Here is a 20,628-nt window from a genome sequence, read left to right as displayed (position 1 = left end):
TCATACTTGGTAGCTAAAGTAAACTCAATAGCTATAGCGGCTAAAGTGACAAAGGACTGCTCCTGCTACTGCCATAGTCGCGGATACAAATCTCGCACGTCATTTATGTTTGTGACTATTAATTAATACACCAATAACTAGGCGGCGTACGAGCGAATATCTTCGGGAATGGCGTCTAAGATGGCCAGTTTATTAGGGATAAGCTTAATTCCGAGAAACCTTTTTCAAATACCATATTAAGTAGTAAATACAATCATTAAACAACGTTTAGTCAAGATTAAATTTTATTCATCAGCATACATGTAGCTTGTGATGTAACTTAATTGGCACTAATAGTTTGACAAAGTAACCAGAAGAGCAATTTCTTTGATTCTCATCATTTATATCGTATTGTTTCAAAACAGGACTACTAGGAAGACTTAGTAGTATAATTTGTTTGACTGGGGATAAAGAAAAAGCCAATTTATAAATATATAAATATTATTTATTATTCAAATTTAATTAAGACATCACCTTCTGTTACTTTCTCGCCAACATTAAACTTGATTTCCTTTATAGTTCCATTCGAAGGAGCTGTAATTAAATTTTGCATCTTCATTGCCTCTACAATAACAAGGAATTGAGGTTAGTTATAATAATGATATGGTATAAAGGATTTTTACCTAGTACACATAATTCTTGACCTTCTACAACACTTTCTCCTTCTGTGCATGACAACGATTTCACTAATCCTGACATAGGCGATTTTAGCTTGTTCACCTTATAATTTTCTCCCTTTTTGGTCATCAAACCGTGGTAATCCATCGCCTTTTGGGTTAAGATTTTAAGTTTATAGTTATTTCCACGAAATCTATAGAAAAATCTATATTATGGATTCTATTAAAGTTCACATTAAATATAAAGATGCCATTTATCATTCATACACTAGTACTAATTAACAATGTATTAATAAATAAACAGATTTAATAGAAATATTTAAAAAATTGTTGAGCGATAACAGGTCTAAGATATTTTGTTTAGCCGAAAAAAAAATGGCGAAAATGTGAACATCAATTCTTCATATTATATTTACAATATATCAAGTTGAGTTATTTTATTTCACAATTTATTTCTTGGGATTCACATATATAGGGTGCCCCAAATTTTGTCAAGATTTGTAACGTTGAGTTTCATTCAATGAATGTGTTTTTAGTATAGACAAATAACTGGTGCTAAATGACATGATCAATGTGATTAACTAATGTAATAACTAAATTTTTTCACGTTTTGTTGAAACTATATATTGTTCACGATAAAATCGTGCTATTTAAACAGAATAAACTCGGATATTCCATTGACAATTTTAATTTTTAAAGAAAATTTGCGGTAAACAATGATACGGTGTGGATGATATTTTTCAAAGATGACAAATAAATGATTAATAGCAAGTTAGGCGATTGTTGAAGCTCTCGGATGTCCTGGCGAGTCTCTATTGATAATTGTTTGACATTATCTTGGTGAAACACAGATACTGCTTTAGTGGCCAAAATTGGGCGATTGCCTCCTTCAGACACCCCACTCAACTTTGGTCATCAGGTCATAGAATATGACTCTTTAGTGATTTTTGATACAAATTCGTGCATTACAAACAGTTCTTGTATTTGAGTGGTTGAACTTGGCTATTTCCATGATCTTTTGCACATTTTTGCACGTATATCCAAATTATTTGGGAATAGTTATCGTGTTAACTTATTAAATCACTTGTATAAATACCAGATTTCCAGTTTGGCTTTCAACATCATGGAAAATTGACCAAATCGTTATTCAAAAGGCGTTTCAAGAAAATAAACACTACCTTATTAGTCTAGGACGTCTTATAGGCATTTGATCGGGTATATAATTTGTACTTTTCAACAAGATGAGTAAATCGTTGCCACGGACCTATTATCAATTACTAGAATCATATCTGTTCGAAAGAAAATTTATAGTTTCGCATGAAGGGGCATTCTCAATATGTAAATTTTTATCGGCTGGACTTCCGCAAGGTAGTGTCTTGGGCTCATTCTTATTTCTCTTCTGCACTGCCAGAAGAAAGAGTACTTGAAAAATCTGCTAGCGAACACAATTTTTATACCAAAATGCATTTATATGTCTAAATCTATAGAAAAAGTATAAGTCTCTGTTAACAATACCCACAAATTGAAAATAGATTGAAATACAGCTTAATAGCTTGAAATATATCCATATTAATAGTGATATAACAGCGAAATAACAAAAGCCTCATTATATCACTTGAGAGATATCCAAATCCTCAAGCAAAATTACCCCACGTCAGAAAAAAATTAAAAGATTAGGATTTTCTTGTATGTCAAAGACAAGCTGAACTAAAACTCAGAGTATATGCGGCAGCATTGCAATGTTTCGACGTCACAAATAGCCATGACGCATTACTAAAAAAACTTTGAATAGACTATATATATATTTATCTCGCATCCGTCTTAATGTGTCTTGATACAAGTACAACAGAGCAGTAGTAATACATTTGTAAATTAAGATAGTACTAATATATCTAATGTCAGACGTAATTAAAAAATCTCTTGGAAAAATAATGGTCTTAGTTTTCACTAGACCTATTATATACTGCCCTATATATTGGAGAATAAAATATTCTACAAGAAACTACTTACATCAAATGGTAATCCCCTACAGCATTCTTAGATATAATCTGGAAAATATCCCTTTCTCTGTCAATTTCCAATTCTAATAGGGACTTGGCCAAGTTAATACCGTTCTTATCTATTTCCAACCAATTAGCATTCACCTTACATTTAAACAGACCGTTACCATCGCTGACATTGACACTGAATACCTCTTCGTCCAGCCGGATCGATAATTTCCAATCTTCCTTAACTTTGGTACGCTTTCTAAATTCGGAATAGTTAATCAAACTTTTGCTCCTAATTTGATTGGAGGCAAACAGAGCTCCGGCCACCGCTACCAGTTTATGTTTCTCACGTACGGTCAGGGACAACCCTTTAAATCCATCCGGATAAATGGTGGGTAAGTAGTTCGTACTTATGCGACCCGTTCGGAAATTTTCTTCGGTTAATACGTCCCGCAGGAGGGGTATGTTGTTGGTGATTCCCCGGATCACGTAGGAGTCCAGGGCTCTTGTGCATTTTTCTATCGCCTCTTGTCTGGTTCGGCCGTGACTGATTAGTTTCGATATCAGGGGGTCGTAGTACATACTGATTTTGCTGCCTTCTTCTATGCCGCTGTCGCATCGTATACCTTCTATGTGATTGGGTTCTTTGTACTCGTGTATTCTGAAATAAAAGCGTGTTGATAAAAAAGGTTTAGAACAGATGGTGTAATTTTAGGGAATCGTCGAATTATCTAGGTTTTAATCTGATTTATGTAGCGTTTTTTCAATAAAGACGGGACGATATTAAAATCGAACAAAACAAGTTGTATGTCATACATTAACGCAATTATTCTTATACTTGAAAGACTCATGTATGCTATTTTTTTATGAAGTATAATATAGATGAACTGTCCCTTGCAATTTCTTACAATGACATGAATGCTTGAAGGTAGTTTATAAGTCAGGGACTTTGAATTTCCCACTGCTGCCTTCAATTACTGTCTATTAACGGACAACTGTGAGATTTTGAGCTGTGTCATTTTATTTGTAGTTGACAGCCATTGACAGGAAGTTGGAAACGGTGATTTACATGTATTGACTAAGAACACAGAGAAAATAAATTTGTAGGCAATTTTGGAGAAATATTTCGTGATGCCCAATATCTAAATGTTGTTAGCAACTCCATCAATATTGCTTTACTATATTATACTGTGGTTTTTAAGTAATCTGCTGCTATGTCATTAACGTCATAGTAATTAAAGTACTAAAGTACATTTTTGCTCAACTATGAATAATTGTGATGTTATTCAAGCCAGGTACACACTAATTATGGAAAATATAATTTTTGTTCAAATTAAAAAAAAAATCTGAGTTTCAGAGACATATATTGTTATTAACTATAATTAATGAATTTCAGTTAAGTATTGGAAAATTAAAGTTATTATATTTTAGCTTTAGGGAATATAATTATTGATACAAGTATCCAGAGTTCAAACTAATTGCAGTCCATCATAATATAACTAACCATTCCCTTTTGATTGATTTTTAAAGAATTAAGTCATTATTTTGAAGAATATTACTAAATACGTGTTAATAATATAATCTATCTGTTTGACTCGAGCATTTTCATTGGTAAATATCTTCGAGTTCACATCCAGATATCAATATAATGGATAGATCTCTTTTGGGTTTAAGACCAGTTAGAAGCAGATCAGGCACTTTTCAATGCATACTCGAGATGAAGCGTCATTACATGTTTATTATATTACAGCAGGTCAATTGAAAAGTCCCCGGTCTGACACATAGATGGCGCTACTAGAATTAAATCCATATGTTTTTAGTTAGCCCTAACACCCAAAAGATACTGCCGGATCATTAGTTTGCGAATTATAGCATTTTGAGTGAAGCAAATTTTGTTATTGTGAAAAAAAGGATAAAAAGGCATTTCGCGTGTTAATAAAATATTGCTTTTTGTAGGGAAAAAATACAGTTGAAGCAAAAACTTGGCTTGATGCCGAGTTTTCGGACACTGCCCCAGGAAAACTAATCATCAAGGATAGGTATTCTAAGTTTAGACGTAGTGAAATGAGCACCGAAGACGGTGAACGCAGTGGAGGCTGTTAAAAGAGGTTGTTACCGACAAAAACATTTTAAAAATCCACAAAATGATTTTGAATTACCGTAAATTGAAATTAAATGGAATAGCAGACACTCTAACGATATCAACTGAACGTATACATCATATCATTCACGAATATTTGGGTATGAGAAAGCTCTGTGCAAAGTGGGTACCGCGCGAGCTCACTTTTGACCAAAACAACGACGAGTTGATGATTCGGAGCAGTGTTTGAAGATGATCAAGCGTAATAAACATGAGTTTTTGCGTCGATATGTGACAATGGATGAAACATGGCTCCATCATTTCATTTCGAATCGTCCGAGTGGACTGCACAAGATGAATGAACCCGCTCCAAAGCGTGGGAAAACGTAACAGTCGGCTGGCAAGGCTATGGTGTCTGTATTTTGGGATGCGCTTGGAATAATTTTGATTAACTATCTTGAAAAAGGAAGTACCATCAACAGCAACTATTACATAGCGTTATTGCACCGTTTGAAGGCTGAAATAGCCGAAAACGGGGGCATTTGAATAAAAAGAAAGTGCTACTTCACCATGCATTGCCTTGCACCGTGTCACAAGTCAGTGAAAACGATGGCATGAATTAGGCTTCGAATTGCTCATATATCAAAAGAATGCTCACTGGGAAGAAATTTTCGTCAAATGAAGAGGTGATCGCCGAAACCGAGGCCTATCTTGAAGCAAAGGACAAATCGTACTACAGAAATGGGATCGAAAAGTTCGAGGGTCGCTATAATCAGTGTATCACCGTTGAAGGGAAATATGTTAAATAAAATAAAATTAATTTCTCAAAAGAAATGTGTTTTACTATGGTAGGCCGGGGACATTTCAATTGACCTGTTAGTACATCTAGATAATTAACGGCGACGGGAGCCCTAAAGTTCGTATGATAATGCCATTTTCTCTAAAGACGCTTAATGAATGAATTTTTATGTGATATTTTTTACAAGCTCTGTTAGCCACATTAAACTGACATAGACAGATTTGACAAATTAGACGCTTGCATGTAATTATTCATTTCAATAGTATATTTTGAGTTTATAATCAGAATATTTTATATCATTTTCTTCAAATTTTTCTCATTTTGTAATCTGGTAATATGGCGATACCTCATCGAAAGAATTAAATTTCTATCAAAATTTGTGGCTCTAACTGAAATAGTTAATTAATTTAGTCTTGTTTCTTTCTGGATGACTAACCAGGCTTTGATATCAAATCAAAAGAATGAATATCCAAAATACAATTTTGAGCTTTCCTTGGAAAACTGTTGTGTTAATCAATACTTTAAAGCACCTAATATCATCGTAGTTATTGATAGTGGCGACATCCCATCGCAAGTTCTCGTATAACAGTTCCATTTTCTATAGAAAATATTCTGAATAAATGAATGAATGAATATGTTTTATATGATATTATATATATTTCTCCTAACATTGTTTAGTTAAGTTTGACAAACCAAACTGATATGGATATTATTTAATATACAACCATTTGTCCTTACATATATAACTATATTATTCTATTTTTATTTTGCTATTGCATATTGTCGTTACTGCTTGGTACCCAAATATTTAGTTTTCTAAAATATCTAAAAAAAATAGCTGTTCTTACCTTCCTATACTAGGTATACCGAAGCTCCTATACGGATCTTCAGCGTATATCCGATTCTCTATAGCCCAACCATCAATTTTAACATCTTCTTGCTTGATATTCAACTGGCAACCCATGGCAATCCGGAACATTTGCTCCACTATATCGATATTCGTAATACATTCGGTGATTGGATGTTCTACTTGCAATCTAGTATTCATTTCCAGGAAATAGAAATTCCTACGTTGATCTATCAGGAATTCTATGGTTCCAGCTGACGAATAATTCAACTCCTTGCACAGTGCGATTGCTTGTTGGCCCATTGTTTCTCTGGTGGCATTATCTAGAAATACACTAAAAATAATAAAATATGGAATTGATAATTAACGTGTCTTTTATTTTCTTAAAGTTAGATTTATTGCTGAGAGATATTTGAATGGTTTTACCTGGGAGCCTCCTCAATCACTTTTTGATTTCTTCGTTGAATACTACAGTCTCGTTCGTTTAAATGTATTACGTTTCCGTGTTTATCTGCTAATATCTGTATTTCAATATGGCGGGGATCTTCGATGAATTTTTCTACTAATAATCGCTTGTCTCCAAAACCGGCTTCTGCTTCTTGGGATGCTAGTAAATATCCTTCTCTAAAAAGAAAAGTGTCTTGAGGTACTATAAACTAGTGTATATATATATATATATATATATATATATATATATATATACAGAATTATTTAAATAATTTATATTGTTTTAAGAAATAGTTTAATATTTAGCAATTTTTTAATTTAATTGCCTCATTGTTATGATAATAGTGTAACTAAACTATAAATAGTAATTATATTAAGTACAAAGTATGAATTGTGTTGTTCTGGAACTTTATTTTGAATCCTAAAAAGAGATATATGTTATATAATACAAAGATATCTAAACAATATTAATACATTTTATCATTTTACAGTTTTACAGCAACAATATTTTCAATTATTCGTATGTATTAAAAATAAACTGATTAATTTAAAATCGTTCCAGGGCCATAATGTTATTTTTCTATCCAGATACACATTTCTAAAAGCCTTTTTAAGAATAATTAATTCAGGTACAGTTTGTTGCGAATTTTAGCTTATTTGTCAGTTGTGAGCTAAATATGATTCTTAAATATTAAAAGATTTTTTTGTTGAAAAGGTTTGCTGCAGGCTTTTTCAAAAATCATTACGTCGATGGGATCCACAAATTGGATAATCCCTGGAATCAGTTTATTGAAAGTTGAAGGAAAACTGTCCTCAAAAATAAAGTAATGTTTTTTCATATCCACCGACTTATTGAAAACCTTGGTATATTTTTTGTGTACTTTTAATAGAATAATATTCAATCTTAGTTATGTAGGCAATGAAATTTTTAATTTTAAGTAAACAAAATTTAAAATCTAAGACAATTAATTAGAAGAAATTATTGAAAAATAATGTTCTGTCTATGTTCTTATGTTATGTCTTCAAATATCAACAGGTACATTTGGTTCAAGAGTTAAAGAAAATCTATGTTCTTATGTGTATCTTGTAGTAGTGTATCGTTTTTAACAGATTCTTAATTATTATTCTTAGTTCTTATTCTTAAACAGGTTTTTAGCTCTTGGGGAGTTACCGCATAATTAAAAACTTCTTTTCTCTGGATCTCTGTGTATACATTTTACATTGAATTATGCTTATATCTGCATATTATGAAAATCACGCATATTACTCGCTTTTGATAACGGAAGACGAATAGAAGCTGGAATCAAATTGGTTTAAAGGATTATATTGAACTTAATAGTTTTATGATATATTATTAATGTCGATAAAATTCGTGATATTTATAGATAGCTGATTTATAAGGATGTTTAATAGTATATAAAATATGATGAATATTTTCTAATAAAAGTCAAAACTATCAGATTGCCATAAAATATTTCTTTTCATCCTGTCCTTTACATTCGCACAATTTTGAAATATTATTTTTTAATGAACATCAATAATACTGCAACTAAAAAAAATTTAACGTTCAGAGATAAAACTGAATCGAGTGGACATATCTTGCTTTTTTTGTCTTAAATTTAATAACATTTGCCCCTTACCTAGTTTCTTGATCATTTCTCGCTATTCTCATTCCTTTCCCACCTCCACCAGCAGACGCCTTAATCATTACAGGGTATCCGATATGATTTGCTACAAGCACGCAGTCATCAACATCCGCTACTATCGCATCGACTCCAGGGATGATGTTCACTCCCGCCGCCACTGCCATCCGTTTCGATTGCAGCTTGTCACCCATTCGAGAGATGGCGTCAGCTGATGGTCCAATGAAGGTTATGTTCTCGGCTTCCTAAAATTTCAGACAACATTGAACCGGTTGCATTTTATGAAGATCGCTGCCTGCGACATGGAGAATAACTGAAAATTGATATGCAATTCGATGGATTTGTTTGTTCGAACACGAAAATGTTGTTTAAGGATATTACGCACGTGATTTTATAAAAATATATGCTATATTGATAGAGTGTGTTTGACACTGCTTATATTATCTGCGAATTACATTTTTTTATGATTAAATGATGTATTTAAAAGGTTTTGTGATGATTATACCTTAGATTTGTATAAATTGTGACATTTAGCTAATAAATATTTATTCACTGATATTAAAAAAGGGAGACTAGATTTTATTTGTTATATAAAGAAATTTCCACCAGCTGATATAATAGAAAGGCGACAATAAATTACAAATATTTTATGTAATACAGCCTAGACTATCTGGTCATACGTTTTTTCTTGTATTACCTGAATGGTGAACGAGTGAGACGGGTTGGTCTGTTATTACCGCCAGTGTCTCTTCTTTCCGTCAACTAAAATAATATTTTCAATAAAATTATTAGTTTTTGTTTTCTAAACCCTTTCAGATATTGTTCTTTCTTTTTATTGGCATGATTGAGATTGTAATGACTGAGGTTAGTTCTGGTTATATTTTACACGGTGACCTAGACATTTCCAATTACAATTATAAACATAAAGTATAATTATATTTTTATAAAGTACATCCTTGCGGTATTCGAACCCCCGACTATCGTTGCAGTAAGAGGAAATACATTTTATTATAATTATTTGATGTAAAACCGTCAACTATATAACCTTGAACGCCAAAAGTGAACGTAAATTTTGAAGTTAAAAAAAATTAGGAGGCAGCAATGAAATAACGATATAAACATAGGAGATGTAACTTTTGAAAAACCACATATTAAAGTTTTTGAATGAAGACGTATGATCTGTTTGACCTCATCTCATATCAAGGGATATGTAACCAAAAATAAAACTTACTTACTTTCCCTTAATTAAAGTTTAATCTGGATAAAAAGTCGGTAGACACTTATTTATATAATGGAAATTATGTAAAATTTCGTTTTTTAATAAGATATTTTGTAATTTAAAAGATGCATTATGTACTAACGTTATATATAATGAGTTTTTTATAATTTACTTCAAATAGTATATAAATATATATATATATATATATATATATATATATATATATATATTATTAGGTATTAGGCCTACCGATTGGCGAGTGACTAAATTAGAAAATTTCCCAGATCCGGTCTTACCCAGCCTGGTTACTGACTTGACAGGGATGGTTATTCCTTCCAGATTTTCCACTGTTGGCTAAAGATATTTACAATTATAATCAAAAACATAAAGTACATCCATGCTCCAGCAGGATTCAAACCCGCGACTATCGTAATAGTAGGAGGACCGTCCTGTCGCTCTGATCACTGCGCCAGCTAAGCCAGATTATTATTTATTTAATCATTTTGTAAGTTTTAATAACTTTTTAAATTTCTTTGATTTTATTATATGTAAATAAATCAACATGACCTATGAATGTTAGTTTAAAAATAATAGGAGTTATTCGTTCAAGTTCTGGTAGAGTTACAAAGTTGCGAAATATTATCGATTTTAAATGGAAGCAATATTGACAAAATTCAATTTCAATATATTTTCAATAATTATTTTAATATTATTTCCATTAAGGCAATGATTTTGTTTAAGCTAATTAGTATTTTATTAAAAGAATATTAATTGCCATAACATTTAGATAAACTGGAATCATAAAGCTGTTATCTATTGATCATTCATTCAGCTAAAAGGATTCAACTTATTTATTAAGAAAATACATAGTTTATTAAGAAAGGAAGATATCTCGATATCAGATTACCAATTGTTTCTCAATTAATTTAAGCAGCTCAATGTGAAGCTCAAGAATGTCAAAGTCTCCTAGTCAGGAACAATTAGAATTATGAGGCATAAATGCGTTGAAAAAAGCTTCTAATTCATGTATTCTTGGTACAAGAATCGTAGTTTAGGGTATGAGGCCATCAAAGGCGGGCTGAAGTTGTTGTGAACTGAACTAGATTAGTAAGAAGTTTGTCATCTTGGTCACATCTATTAAAATTGGTACAATCCAATAGCTCAGTTGCTTAACTGTAAAATGTTGCAATTAGGGGACACTAAAACTTGGGAAATTCATTTTATACACGTAATATCATGGATATTTTGATAAAAAAACAATACAATTTAGAACATTTTCAAAAGCAAACTGGCGGACGAATATACACTCGATATTTACAAATAATTTAGCTAAAGTTGTCTAAACGCCACAATAACAACGTATATTCCTTTGGTCCTTTCTAGAGGAGGGATATGTTATATATTGTGTCGTGTTTAGTCTAACTATGAGAAACGATAGGTAAATTGAGAATTAAGAGTTTCGTTTATATTAAAATAAGATTGATTTAGTAGTATTGTTTGTATATAATAAGATTTTGTTTTAAACTTTAAACTGTTCATAAATTATATATATATATATATATATATATATATATATATATATATATATATATATATATATATATATACCAATTTCATTAATTCTCTATATAGGAAATGAGGTGAACTATCTGTAGCGTAATAGCCTCTAAATAAGCTTTAGGTAGTTCCTCAAAGGCTCAAGAATTAGACATAGAGATTAGTGGGTAGTTTGTGGTTTTCTTTGCTTTGCTTTGTGCGAGACTGTTGGTAAATGGCAGGTTCGATAACATGAAATCCCATTATGAAATTGCTGTTTAATATTGTTAATCTTCGTTTGACCTCAATAACATCAATAGTAGGATAATGTTTGATTAAGACAACGTTTATAAATAATATCGCTTAAAAAGGAATAAACAAACAATTTTAATCGTGTAGATTTTGGTTTTGGGTCTATGTTCAAGAACGATATGTACCAGGGTAGATGACAATTTAGTTTGTTTTTAATATTATTCGTCAGTAAATGTTGAAATACTAAAAATATATTTATTGCGTTAAGTAATAAAATAATATTGTTTTTGAAAGTTTTTAGTACTATTGAACCTAATGTGTGCACTTATATATATATTGGTATATATTTTAAAGAATATGTTTCCTGCTATATATTGTTTTGTGTTACTGATATAACTTACCAGTGCTTGTACAAATTTTGGATTTTCCGAGAGAAATCCATATCCAGGATGGACAGCATCGGCACCTGTTTCTTTAATAGCATTCAAGATTTTTTCGAAGTCTAAATACGATTCTATTGCTGGTGATGGTCCTATGAAGATGGCTTCGTCAGCTAGTTTAACGTGTTTCTAAAGATACAAAAGAACTTATTGGGCTGTCATTTTACAAACATGCATAAGAATAATCGTTACTTACATATATATATATATATACATATATATATATATATATATATATATATATATATATATATATATATATATATATATATGAATTATATGGTACATCAGTTAATCGTTGAAGAAGCTCAAGGCTCTCCCATAAAGAATAAGCTCTAGATATATTTTTGGGATTGAAAGAAGTCTTATCTTATCATTTTTTTGAATTTCCATTTGCATTTTTTTTCACTTTACATCAAAGAAAAGTGTTACTGAAAGCTACTAAATATTGTTGTAAATGGGCCATTGTAGTAAATGTAATCTAGGCAGAATACATGCTTTGCTTACATTATTTTAACTATTTCTATCTTGAATACAAAATACAGTCAGGTGTTAGATTATGTAAATAGAATAGACCTGATTCGGTCCAGCCTATTAATTAGCAAAAGAAGAGTATGCTTTCATGAACACTAGTGTGTTACTATCGTGTCTCTGTTCACAATATAATAAAATTATCATCTTCTTCACTACTTTACTTTGCTTTTTTAACATTTGTAACTTGTCTAAGGCATTAATTTAAGATTTTTTAATTCGTTGCTTCTCATCTTCGCATTTTGTAACGAGGGTAGCATGACATCAATATAGCTGCATTTATTTCAGATTTCGGATAGCAGTTTAAAAATTTTATCGATTCTTTTTTCTAAGCTGTCTTTTCATTGTAGTGCAACAACTGTAAAATGTATCAAATAGCAATCCTGCAGCCGATTTAATTTTGTTCTTACGGACATTAAAGTAGGTAGAAGTTTGCTATAGTTAGAAGTGTTTGTTTTACCCAATTCTATAATAAATGATGTTATTTGGATGTGTTTCTCATAAGCTCGACTATAGAATTACAAAGACAAGTCCATCTTGTGGGATAGTGATATGTTAATTGATGTCAAGACAGTATTTTATGACTTCAGTCGACTTGAAATCATAAGTATTTCAAATACTAACTATAAAATACCTTAGCATCATGTAATTGAAATGCCAATTACAGATAACATTTTAAAAATGTTATTGAATTACAAAATACTGCCTAACTCTGTTTATAAATTTACAGTGAACACATTTTAGTCATAGAAACGTATTGCTATTGTTTTCAATGTTTTGTGGTAGTGGTAATTGTGATATAGTTTCAGTCAAAAAAGATCCTATTACCTTTAAATTATATATTTTGATAGGCTGAAGAGTCGCGGCCGTAACAAAAGAAACGCGTTTTTTTTGTTCAATATTTCTTCGCTTGAAGGGTATTTTTTCCCATTAAGAAGCGGTGTAAAGTTAAAACACGAAATTTTTTTTGATCCATTGTTTTGAAGATAACAAAAGTAGTGACACTCTTGGAACAATAATTCACAAACTTATGAGTAGAATATATTGAAATTTTAACAGCCTACTTTCGAAGGTTAATACTAACTGAAAAAGCATTAAAACTAGCGCCATCTATATGTACCCGCATAGTAATGAGATGGGAATGAATGGCGACAAGGTGATATTGTGAAAAGTAAAAAATAATTCGTTTGAAATAAATTATAATTTTTTTTGTTCTGATCTAAAACCAGGCGGTGGAATGCATGACGCATACCTGGTCGCGGAGACTTGTCCTGGAGTGACAAGTTGGACCGGGTTATGTGGGACTGCCTCTGGGCTTACCAATACACTAAGCCGAAACCGCCTCACAGTTAACCCCTGTTATTGGGCGCGAGGACCCGGCGATTCTTTTGATTCGCGAACTTGAGTTAACACACGACTGGACACTGTCGTATAGAGGCGAAAGTTTTGACTGCAGCGACGGATGAGGTCGTTTCAGCCTGGTGAAGGGCGGATGTTAGCGGGGAAGCGTCGCTAAGCTCCCAGCATGTTGACCAGCTCGCGAACAAGCGCATTTTCAGAAGAATTTGAGCTGAGTTGTTGTTTGAGGAATGATTGAGATATGAAGTGCTTGATTTCTGGAGTGTCAGTTTCCCTATGAATTTGATTATTTCTGACAAACCATGGAGCGTTTAACATTCTCCTGAGGAGCTTATTTTGGAAAACTTGAAGCCGTTTCACCTGGTTGGGTGTAACAAGCTTGAAGTAGACATTAGATTCGTAGACAACATCTTGTAAAATAAGCATTTTACAAATTATAAAATATTGTATACGTGTTGATCATTATAAACATTTATTAATCTTTCATAATTAACTCCGAGTCCATCCTAAACATGAAATATTTGTTCTACATACCGTCAGGATAAAACAAACAGTAGATATATACGCACCGCTTGTGAATCTGCAACGGAATATACGGCAACTGTTCTGATGCCCATCCTCTTCGCCGTCCGAATTATCCTGCAGGCGATTTCGCCCCTGTTGGCGATCAACACTTTTTTGAAAGTGGCTTCGTTTGTTTCCGCTGCGCTTAACGAACCCAAGCCTCTTCGGAATGCGACCATTCTTAAAGATCTTAGCTGAAATGTTAATTCGAGTGGAGTTTTGTTATTAGTTGTGTGCTCAAATTTTGTTTCCAATTAGTAAAGGTTCAGGTAAATAATAAAAAGGATTGAAAGGTCTACTGTCTGGCACTTAACAATGAAACAGTATGAATGTTTATGATATTTCATTTGTTATGCATTATATTGTAGTGTTACTAATATGACAAGTTTACGTGTTTTCAAAATTATAATTAATAAAATTCTTATGTTGATTAAATAAACATATGATAACTCTTAATTATGATTCATAACCGTGAATGTAAAACAATATAATAATATTAATAGTTTTCTTAATAACACTACAAAATTATTTTATATATTGTTGAAAATTGAAGTTGTATTGGGCTGCAATTTTTAAAAATGTAAAAGACGTATACCGATCATGATGTGATGGTAAAAGGTAATGTCGATTTTTCTTATGATTTTAATATAATTTATTTATGTATACTCCAAATACTTTTTTTTTAAATATTTTAAAGTTCCATATTTACCAACGAGGGTTTATCTGGACTGGACCTACAGTTTAACGTGGGTTCCGAACCACCCGGTATTAAAGCAAGCGACTGGCGACTGACCAACTTAGAAATCATTCCAGAAGACATCCGGTCTTACCCAGCCTAGTTACTGGCGTGACTGGTATCATTTCCCCTGTCGGATTTATACTCTTATCTAGGACAATCATATATAACAAACAATCGCAAACATAAATTTACGACCATGCCACAGCAGGATTCGAAATGATTCGCCTTTATCACTGCGCCAACCAAGGCGGCACTTGAAATATTAATCCATATTTTTTGTGACCATAATTTTTTTGCTATAGGTTTTTTTGACGAAAAACTCAACCAAACAATCTACACAAGCCTCTTTTTTACACCATTAAGTGAGTTTTGCAGATCGGAATAAGTGTTTGTGGGATGGGGCAAGTTGTGGACAATACGGTGGATGCATCAAGCCTTCCCAGCCAATATCTCAATTGTTGCCGAGCCATTAGATGTGTGTGTGGTATGATTAATTGATTATCTGAAATATATTGTTTAATTCTGTCCTTTTTTTTAATTGCTTACATAAATCGCATTAATTGTTGACAGTAGAGAATGGAATTAATGGTTTGGCATGGTTTGAGCTGATCGTGATAAAAAAATCCTTTTTAACCCCATCACATATTTAGCATCATCTTCCTATACGTCAATGTGGATTGCGTCAATAATACTTGCCCAATTTATTCCAAAAAGAAATTTAATTTAAAAATAAATTAATTTCAGGGGTGACTCGATCCATTAAATTCTGCACTGTTAATTGATGGGGAATTTAAATACCGATCTTCTTTTCGTATACAGTCTTTGTAAAAGGTTCGAAACTATTTCTTGGGCGATGTTTATTTCCGCAGAAATAAGACGAAGTATGGTTTACACTCCGTGACAGAACTTTAGCATATTTCTATTTTATTTTTGCTGAAAAAGGCAATTCGAATTTTCCCAGGAATGAATTGTATTTCTGCTGATTTTCAAAAGCTATAGCAGCCCAACACTTTAACCACCCTACCTATAAGTAAACAATAGTTGTCTCTATATAATGTTTACTTGAATTGTAGAATCTAAAATCTAAACATTTATTTTTGTTTATTTTATTTTTGTTGAAATGGAAAATCTGTAAGGTGCTAAAGTTTTGTCGTGGAGTATACCTTTACGATATGTATAATTTTATCGACATTTTCAGCGATTGACCGACCAGGGTGAGACTCATCTTTAAGACATTCGATTTGTCTAGTGCCACAGCGGCGCCTGCCAATTATTTACTGTGGTGCTAAGGACGCCTAATAGGTGCTCGAAACAGCATATCGTTGTACGTTCTAGTCTTCTCTAGCATTATAATAGGTAAGAGGCCAATTGAAAAGTCCCCGGCCTCATAGTAAAATACATTTCTTGCCAAAATTATTTTTTTTATTCAACAATTCCCTTCAAGGATGATACACTGATTATAGCGACCCTCCAAATTTTAAAATAGATCTAGAGAATACGGTGGATGAAGAAGCAATTCGATGCCGAATTCATGGATTTTTGTCATCCTTTTCACTGACTTGTGACACGATGCATTGTCTTGGTGAATCAGCACTTTCTTTTTCCTCAAATGCGGCCATTATTCGGCAATTTTGTCCTTCAGATAATCCATTAAAGCTATGTAATAGTCGCTGTTGATAGTCCTTCCTTTTTCAAGGTCAATGAAAATTATTGTATGCTCATCCCAAAATAGGGACGCCATAACCTTGCCAGCCGACTGTTGCGTTTTCCGACGCTTCTGAGCGGGTTCATCGTGTACAGTCCACTGGGATGACTGTCGATTGGACTTCGGAGTCAAATGATGGAGCCATATTTCATCCATTGTCACACATTGATGCAAAAACTGAAGTTTTTAACGCTTGATCATCTTCAGACACTGCTCCGAATCATCCACTCGTCGTTGTTTTTGGTCAAAAGTGAGCTCGCTCTTTGCACAGAGCTTTCTTATACCCATATATTCGTGAATGATATGATGTACACATTCAGTTGATATCTTTAGAGCCTCTGCTACTTCATTCAGTTTCAATTTACGGCCATTCAAAATCATTTTGTGGATTTTTTAAATGTTTTCCTCGGTAACAACCTCTTTTGGCCGTCCACTGCGTTCACCGTCTTCGGTGCTCATTTCACCACGTCTAAACTTAGCATACCTTGACACCTTGATGGTTGATTTTTCTGGGACAGTGTTCGGAAACTCGGCATCAAGTCAAGTTTTTGTTTCAACTGAATTTTTCCCTTCAAAAAGCAAAATTTTATCAACACGTAAAATTCCTTTTTATCCATTTTTTTCACAATAACAAAAGTTGCTTCACTCAAAATGCTATCATTCACAAACTAATGATGCAGAATAATGAATGTGCCAGGCCGGGGACTTTTCAATTTATTTATATTGTTCGAGTGTTAGCACATGTAATGGTTTCCACTTCTGGTTCTGGTTTCCTTAACCAGACGCAGCGAATGTGTTAAGTTAAACATTGCTTGTGCTAAAAGAAGTAACCCAATCCTCGTATGGGTATTCGCTAAAGTACTCGTCACTATAAGAATTTTTCTCATCTTGGAAATAAAATAGCAAAATAACCTTCTATATTCTTCATTTTCAAGGCATAGTAACTTTTGGTTGATTAAACAAATCAAACTATTTTTATATTTAGAATGTTATTTGCTGCCTTTCGAACGTCCTATGGTAAGACTTGGTATTATCAGAGATATACGACTTTCAATCCATTTATTAGGAAAAACCGAAATTACTTTTTTCCAACCTTGTATGTTGATCGCTATTGGCAATATTTTGAAAAATAATATAGCCACAATGATATATAACTTATATTAATATATAATTTTTGATCGGAAATCCCGAAATACAAAATGCCAACCCCGGAAACTGCAATAATAAATATATTATAATATATATTACCTTTACTTTATTATGACACGTGTACGATACACTGAAAACAAACAATCTTTTCAACACCATTTTGCAGCTGAACGAAACTAACACTAACTAATAATTCACGCGATGTAGATAAATACATTTTTTTCACAAATAAATAAAAAGAGCATAAAATCGTGGCGATAGTGTTGGTAGTCTCGTCCAAAGATCAACGTATTACACACAAAAATTCCGATTTGTGCCACAGACGAGATAATTTCTTTATATATTTACGATGATGATGAAGTGTTTCGAATTTCTTCTTGATAACTCGTTGACGCAGTTCAAGGTCCAAAATATAACAACAATCATCAATTACGGACGTATTTAATGGAGACAATAACCTTCTAAGTGATTAGTATTTAGAGTTTGGAAAGCTTTAATATGAAAACAAATTTAAAAAAATAGGAGAAAAGACCAGTTGGAAATAAAAATTATTAAATAAAAATTAAAAGTAGAGATTGTTGAAGAATTTGCTGTTATTTATAATAAAAATAACACACATATTAATAGGTTAGTTGAAAAGTCCCCGGCCTGACACATCCATATGTTTATTGTTAGGCCTCCCTAACTCTTAAAAGATGATGAATATGATTTTGAATGACCGTACATTGAAATTGAATGAAATATCAACCACTCTAAAGGTATCAGCTGAATGCGTATATCATATTATTCACGAATATTTGGGTATGAGAAAGCTCTGTGCAAAGTGGGTACCGCGCGAACTCACTTTTGGCCAAAAACAACGACGAGTTGATGATTCGGAGCAGTGTTTGAAGATGATCAAGCGTAATAAACCCGAGTTTTTGCATCGATATGTTACAATGAATGAAAAATGGCTCCATCATTTCACTCCGAAGTCCAATCGACAGTAATCCGAGTGGACTGCACACAATGTATTTTCAGGTCTGTATTTTGGGATGCTCTTGGAATAATTTTCATTGACTACCTTAAAAAAGGAAGGACTATCATTAGCGACTACTACATAGCGTTATTGCACCGTTTAATGGACGACACCGCGAAAACGGCCGTATTTGAAGAAAAATAAAGTGCTGCTTCACCAAAATAATGCACCGTACCAAAAATCCATAAATTGGGCTTCGAATCACTTCCTCATCCAGCGTATTCTCCAGAGCTGGCACCCAGCGACTATTTTCTGTTCTTAGATCTGAAATGTATGGTCGCTGGGAAGAAATTTTTGAAACAAAGGACAAATCGTACTACAAAAATGGTATCGAAAAGTTGGAGGGTCGCTATAGTCAGTGTTTCACCATTGGAGGGAATTATTTTGAATAAAACAACTAATTTTGGCAAAAAATGTGTTTTACTATGGTAGGCCGGGGACTTTTTCAATTGACCTATTAAGGTTGAGTTGATCAAACACAAACCTTCCAAACTCAAGAAGGACTAAAACAAGGTGGAAGTTTAAGCCGAATCCTATCCATAATGGATGTAATAATAAACAATACTAAGTATATAAAACATTAATGTATATGGGGTATAAAAATATGAAAAAATAGAAATGTCGATAGGAGCTACTGCAGATGATGTAATAAGAACAATTGATAAACTAGAACATTCATAGAAAAACTTAAGCAGATGGAACATGATAGATACTAAGAGAATATGGAAATATAAAGGATATAAATAAAAGGATGGAAGAGCCAAAAGTAATCAATATCCTAATTGGGTATGAAAATAGAACAAGGAAATACATTTAACAATCACAACAAGAATACTGTTAAACATAAAATCATAATTTTAATATGTTGCTGAAAAGTTTTTTGTAGCTATAATAATTGTAATGTTTAAAAAATTATTGATATCGATATACTACTAATTAACTAACAGCTACTATAGAATAATCAAAATTAAACTAAAATTAAAAGTAATAATAGATAACCAAAGAAATAAATATAATCAAAGCGGTAGTAATGAAAGCAAAAATTTATATTTATACGCACATATCAACACTTATCATTTTATCATTTTCTTCTAATATATTCCTACAAAATTTTTCAATTATCTCGGCAACCCATCATACATTTTTAATTCTCTATATATCTTTCTACTTCAGTTCTTATCATTGTATTTTCTATCGAAGTGGTCATTCAGTAAGATATTTTTTGGCATTCTGATAACTGTTGAATAGCTTACTAGAAAATGATAGTCGATGAATAGAAACTGGTTAGATGGAAATAATTCTGTTAGGTAGGTCAGCTAAGATAAAAGTTCACAGATACTTTTGTAGTATGTGATGAGTCCTTGTAGCCCATTGTAGTCTGATAAACACGTTTTCGATTGATTTTATTTATAAGTTTTAGGAAACAATATTGTCTACATTATATCGTCCTAGCAACACCATTTGAAATAGTGACCTTTAAATTGTCTGTATCAATGCACGTAATTGTAATGCTGCAGTAACAAAATTAAATTGTGTGCTTACCTTCGTAGTAGAATCGGAAAGTTTTTCAATTCCAAAATCATATTTTTATCAGTTAGATTGGTCATTCAATCTGGGATTATAATAATAAAATAGTCAAAAAACTTTTGTTTCACT

At 32.3% G+C, this 20,628-nt stretch overlaps 1 protein-coding gene across 1 annotated transcript; it reads right to left on the bottom strand.

The window, feature by feature from the left end:
• Nucleotides 1-462: 462 nt before the first annotated feature.
• Nucleotides 463-18,229, bottom strand: LOC143202258 (propionyl-CoA carboxylase alpha chain, mitochondrial). The gene is made up of 9 exons (XM_076413607.1): nucleotides 18,054-18,229; nucleotides 14,367-14,555; nucleotides 11,869-12,036; nucleotides 8,458-8,705; nucleotides 6,797-6,994; nucleotides 6,372-6,704; nucleotides 2,667-3,305; nucleotides 663-850; nucleotides 463-603 (listed from the first exon to the last, which is right to left on the bottom strand). Exons 1-9 carry the CDS (start codon nucleotides 18,111-18,113, stop codon nucleotides 488-490), a joined length of 2,139 nt encoding a protein of 712 aa, XP_076269722.1. The 5' UTR covers nucleotides 18,114-18,229; the 3' UTR covers nucleotides 463-487.
• Between the last annotated feature and the right edge of the window lie 2,399 nt (nucleotides 18,230-20,628).

The sequence above is a fragment of the Rhynchophorus ferrugineus genome, unplaced genomic scaffold, assembly GCF_030347505.1.
Source record: "Rhynchophorus ferrugineus isolate W39M unplaced genomic scaffold, kcgeb_rfMv2 rfM9, whole genome shotgun sequence".
NCBI classification, from domain to species: domain Eukaryota; kingdom Metazoa; phylum Arthropoda; class Insecta; order Coleoptera; family Curculionidae; genus Rhynchophorus; species Rhynchophorus ferrugineus.
Note: the sequence above shows the minus strand (reverse complement) of the source record. Positions and strands in the feature narration are given on the sequence as shown.

Excerpts from the sequence above, each read along its gene's own strand:
- LOC143202258 (XM_076413607.1), bottom strand. The coding sequence starts at position 18,113 with ATGGTGTTGAAAAGATTGTTTGTTTTCAGTGTATCGTACACGTGTCAT. Across the intron at positions 8,706-11,868 it reads CAAAATTTGTACAAGCACTG|GAAGCCGAGAACATAACCTT; the intron begins GTAAGTTATATC and ends CTGAAATTTTAG. Across the intron at positions 6,705-6,796 it reads GTGATTGAGGAGGCTCCCAG|TGTATTTCTAGATAATGCCA; the intron begins GTAAAACCATTC and ends TATTATTTTTAG.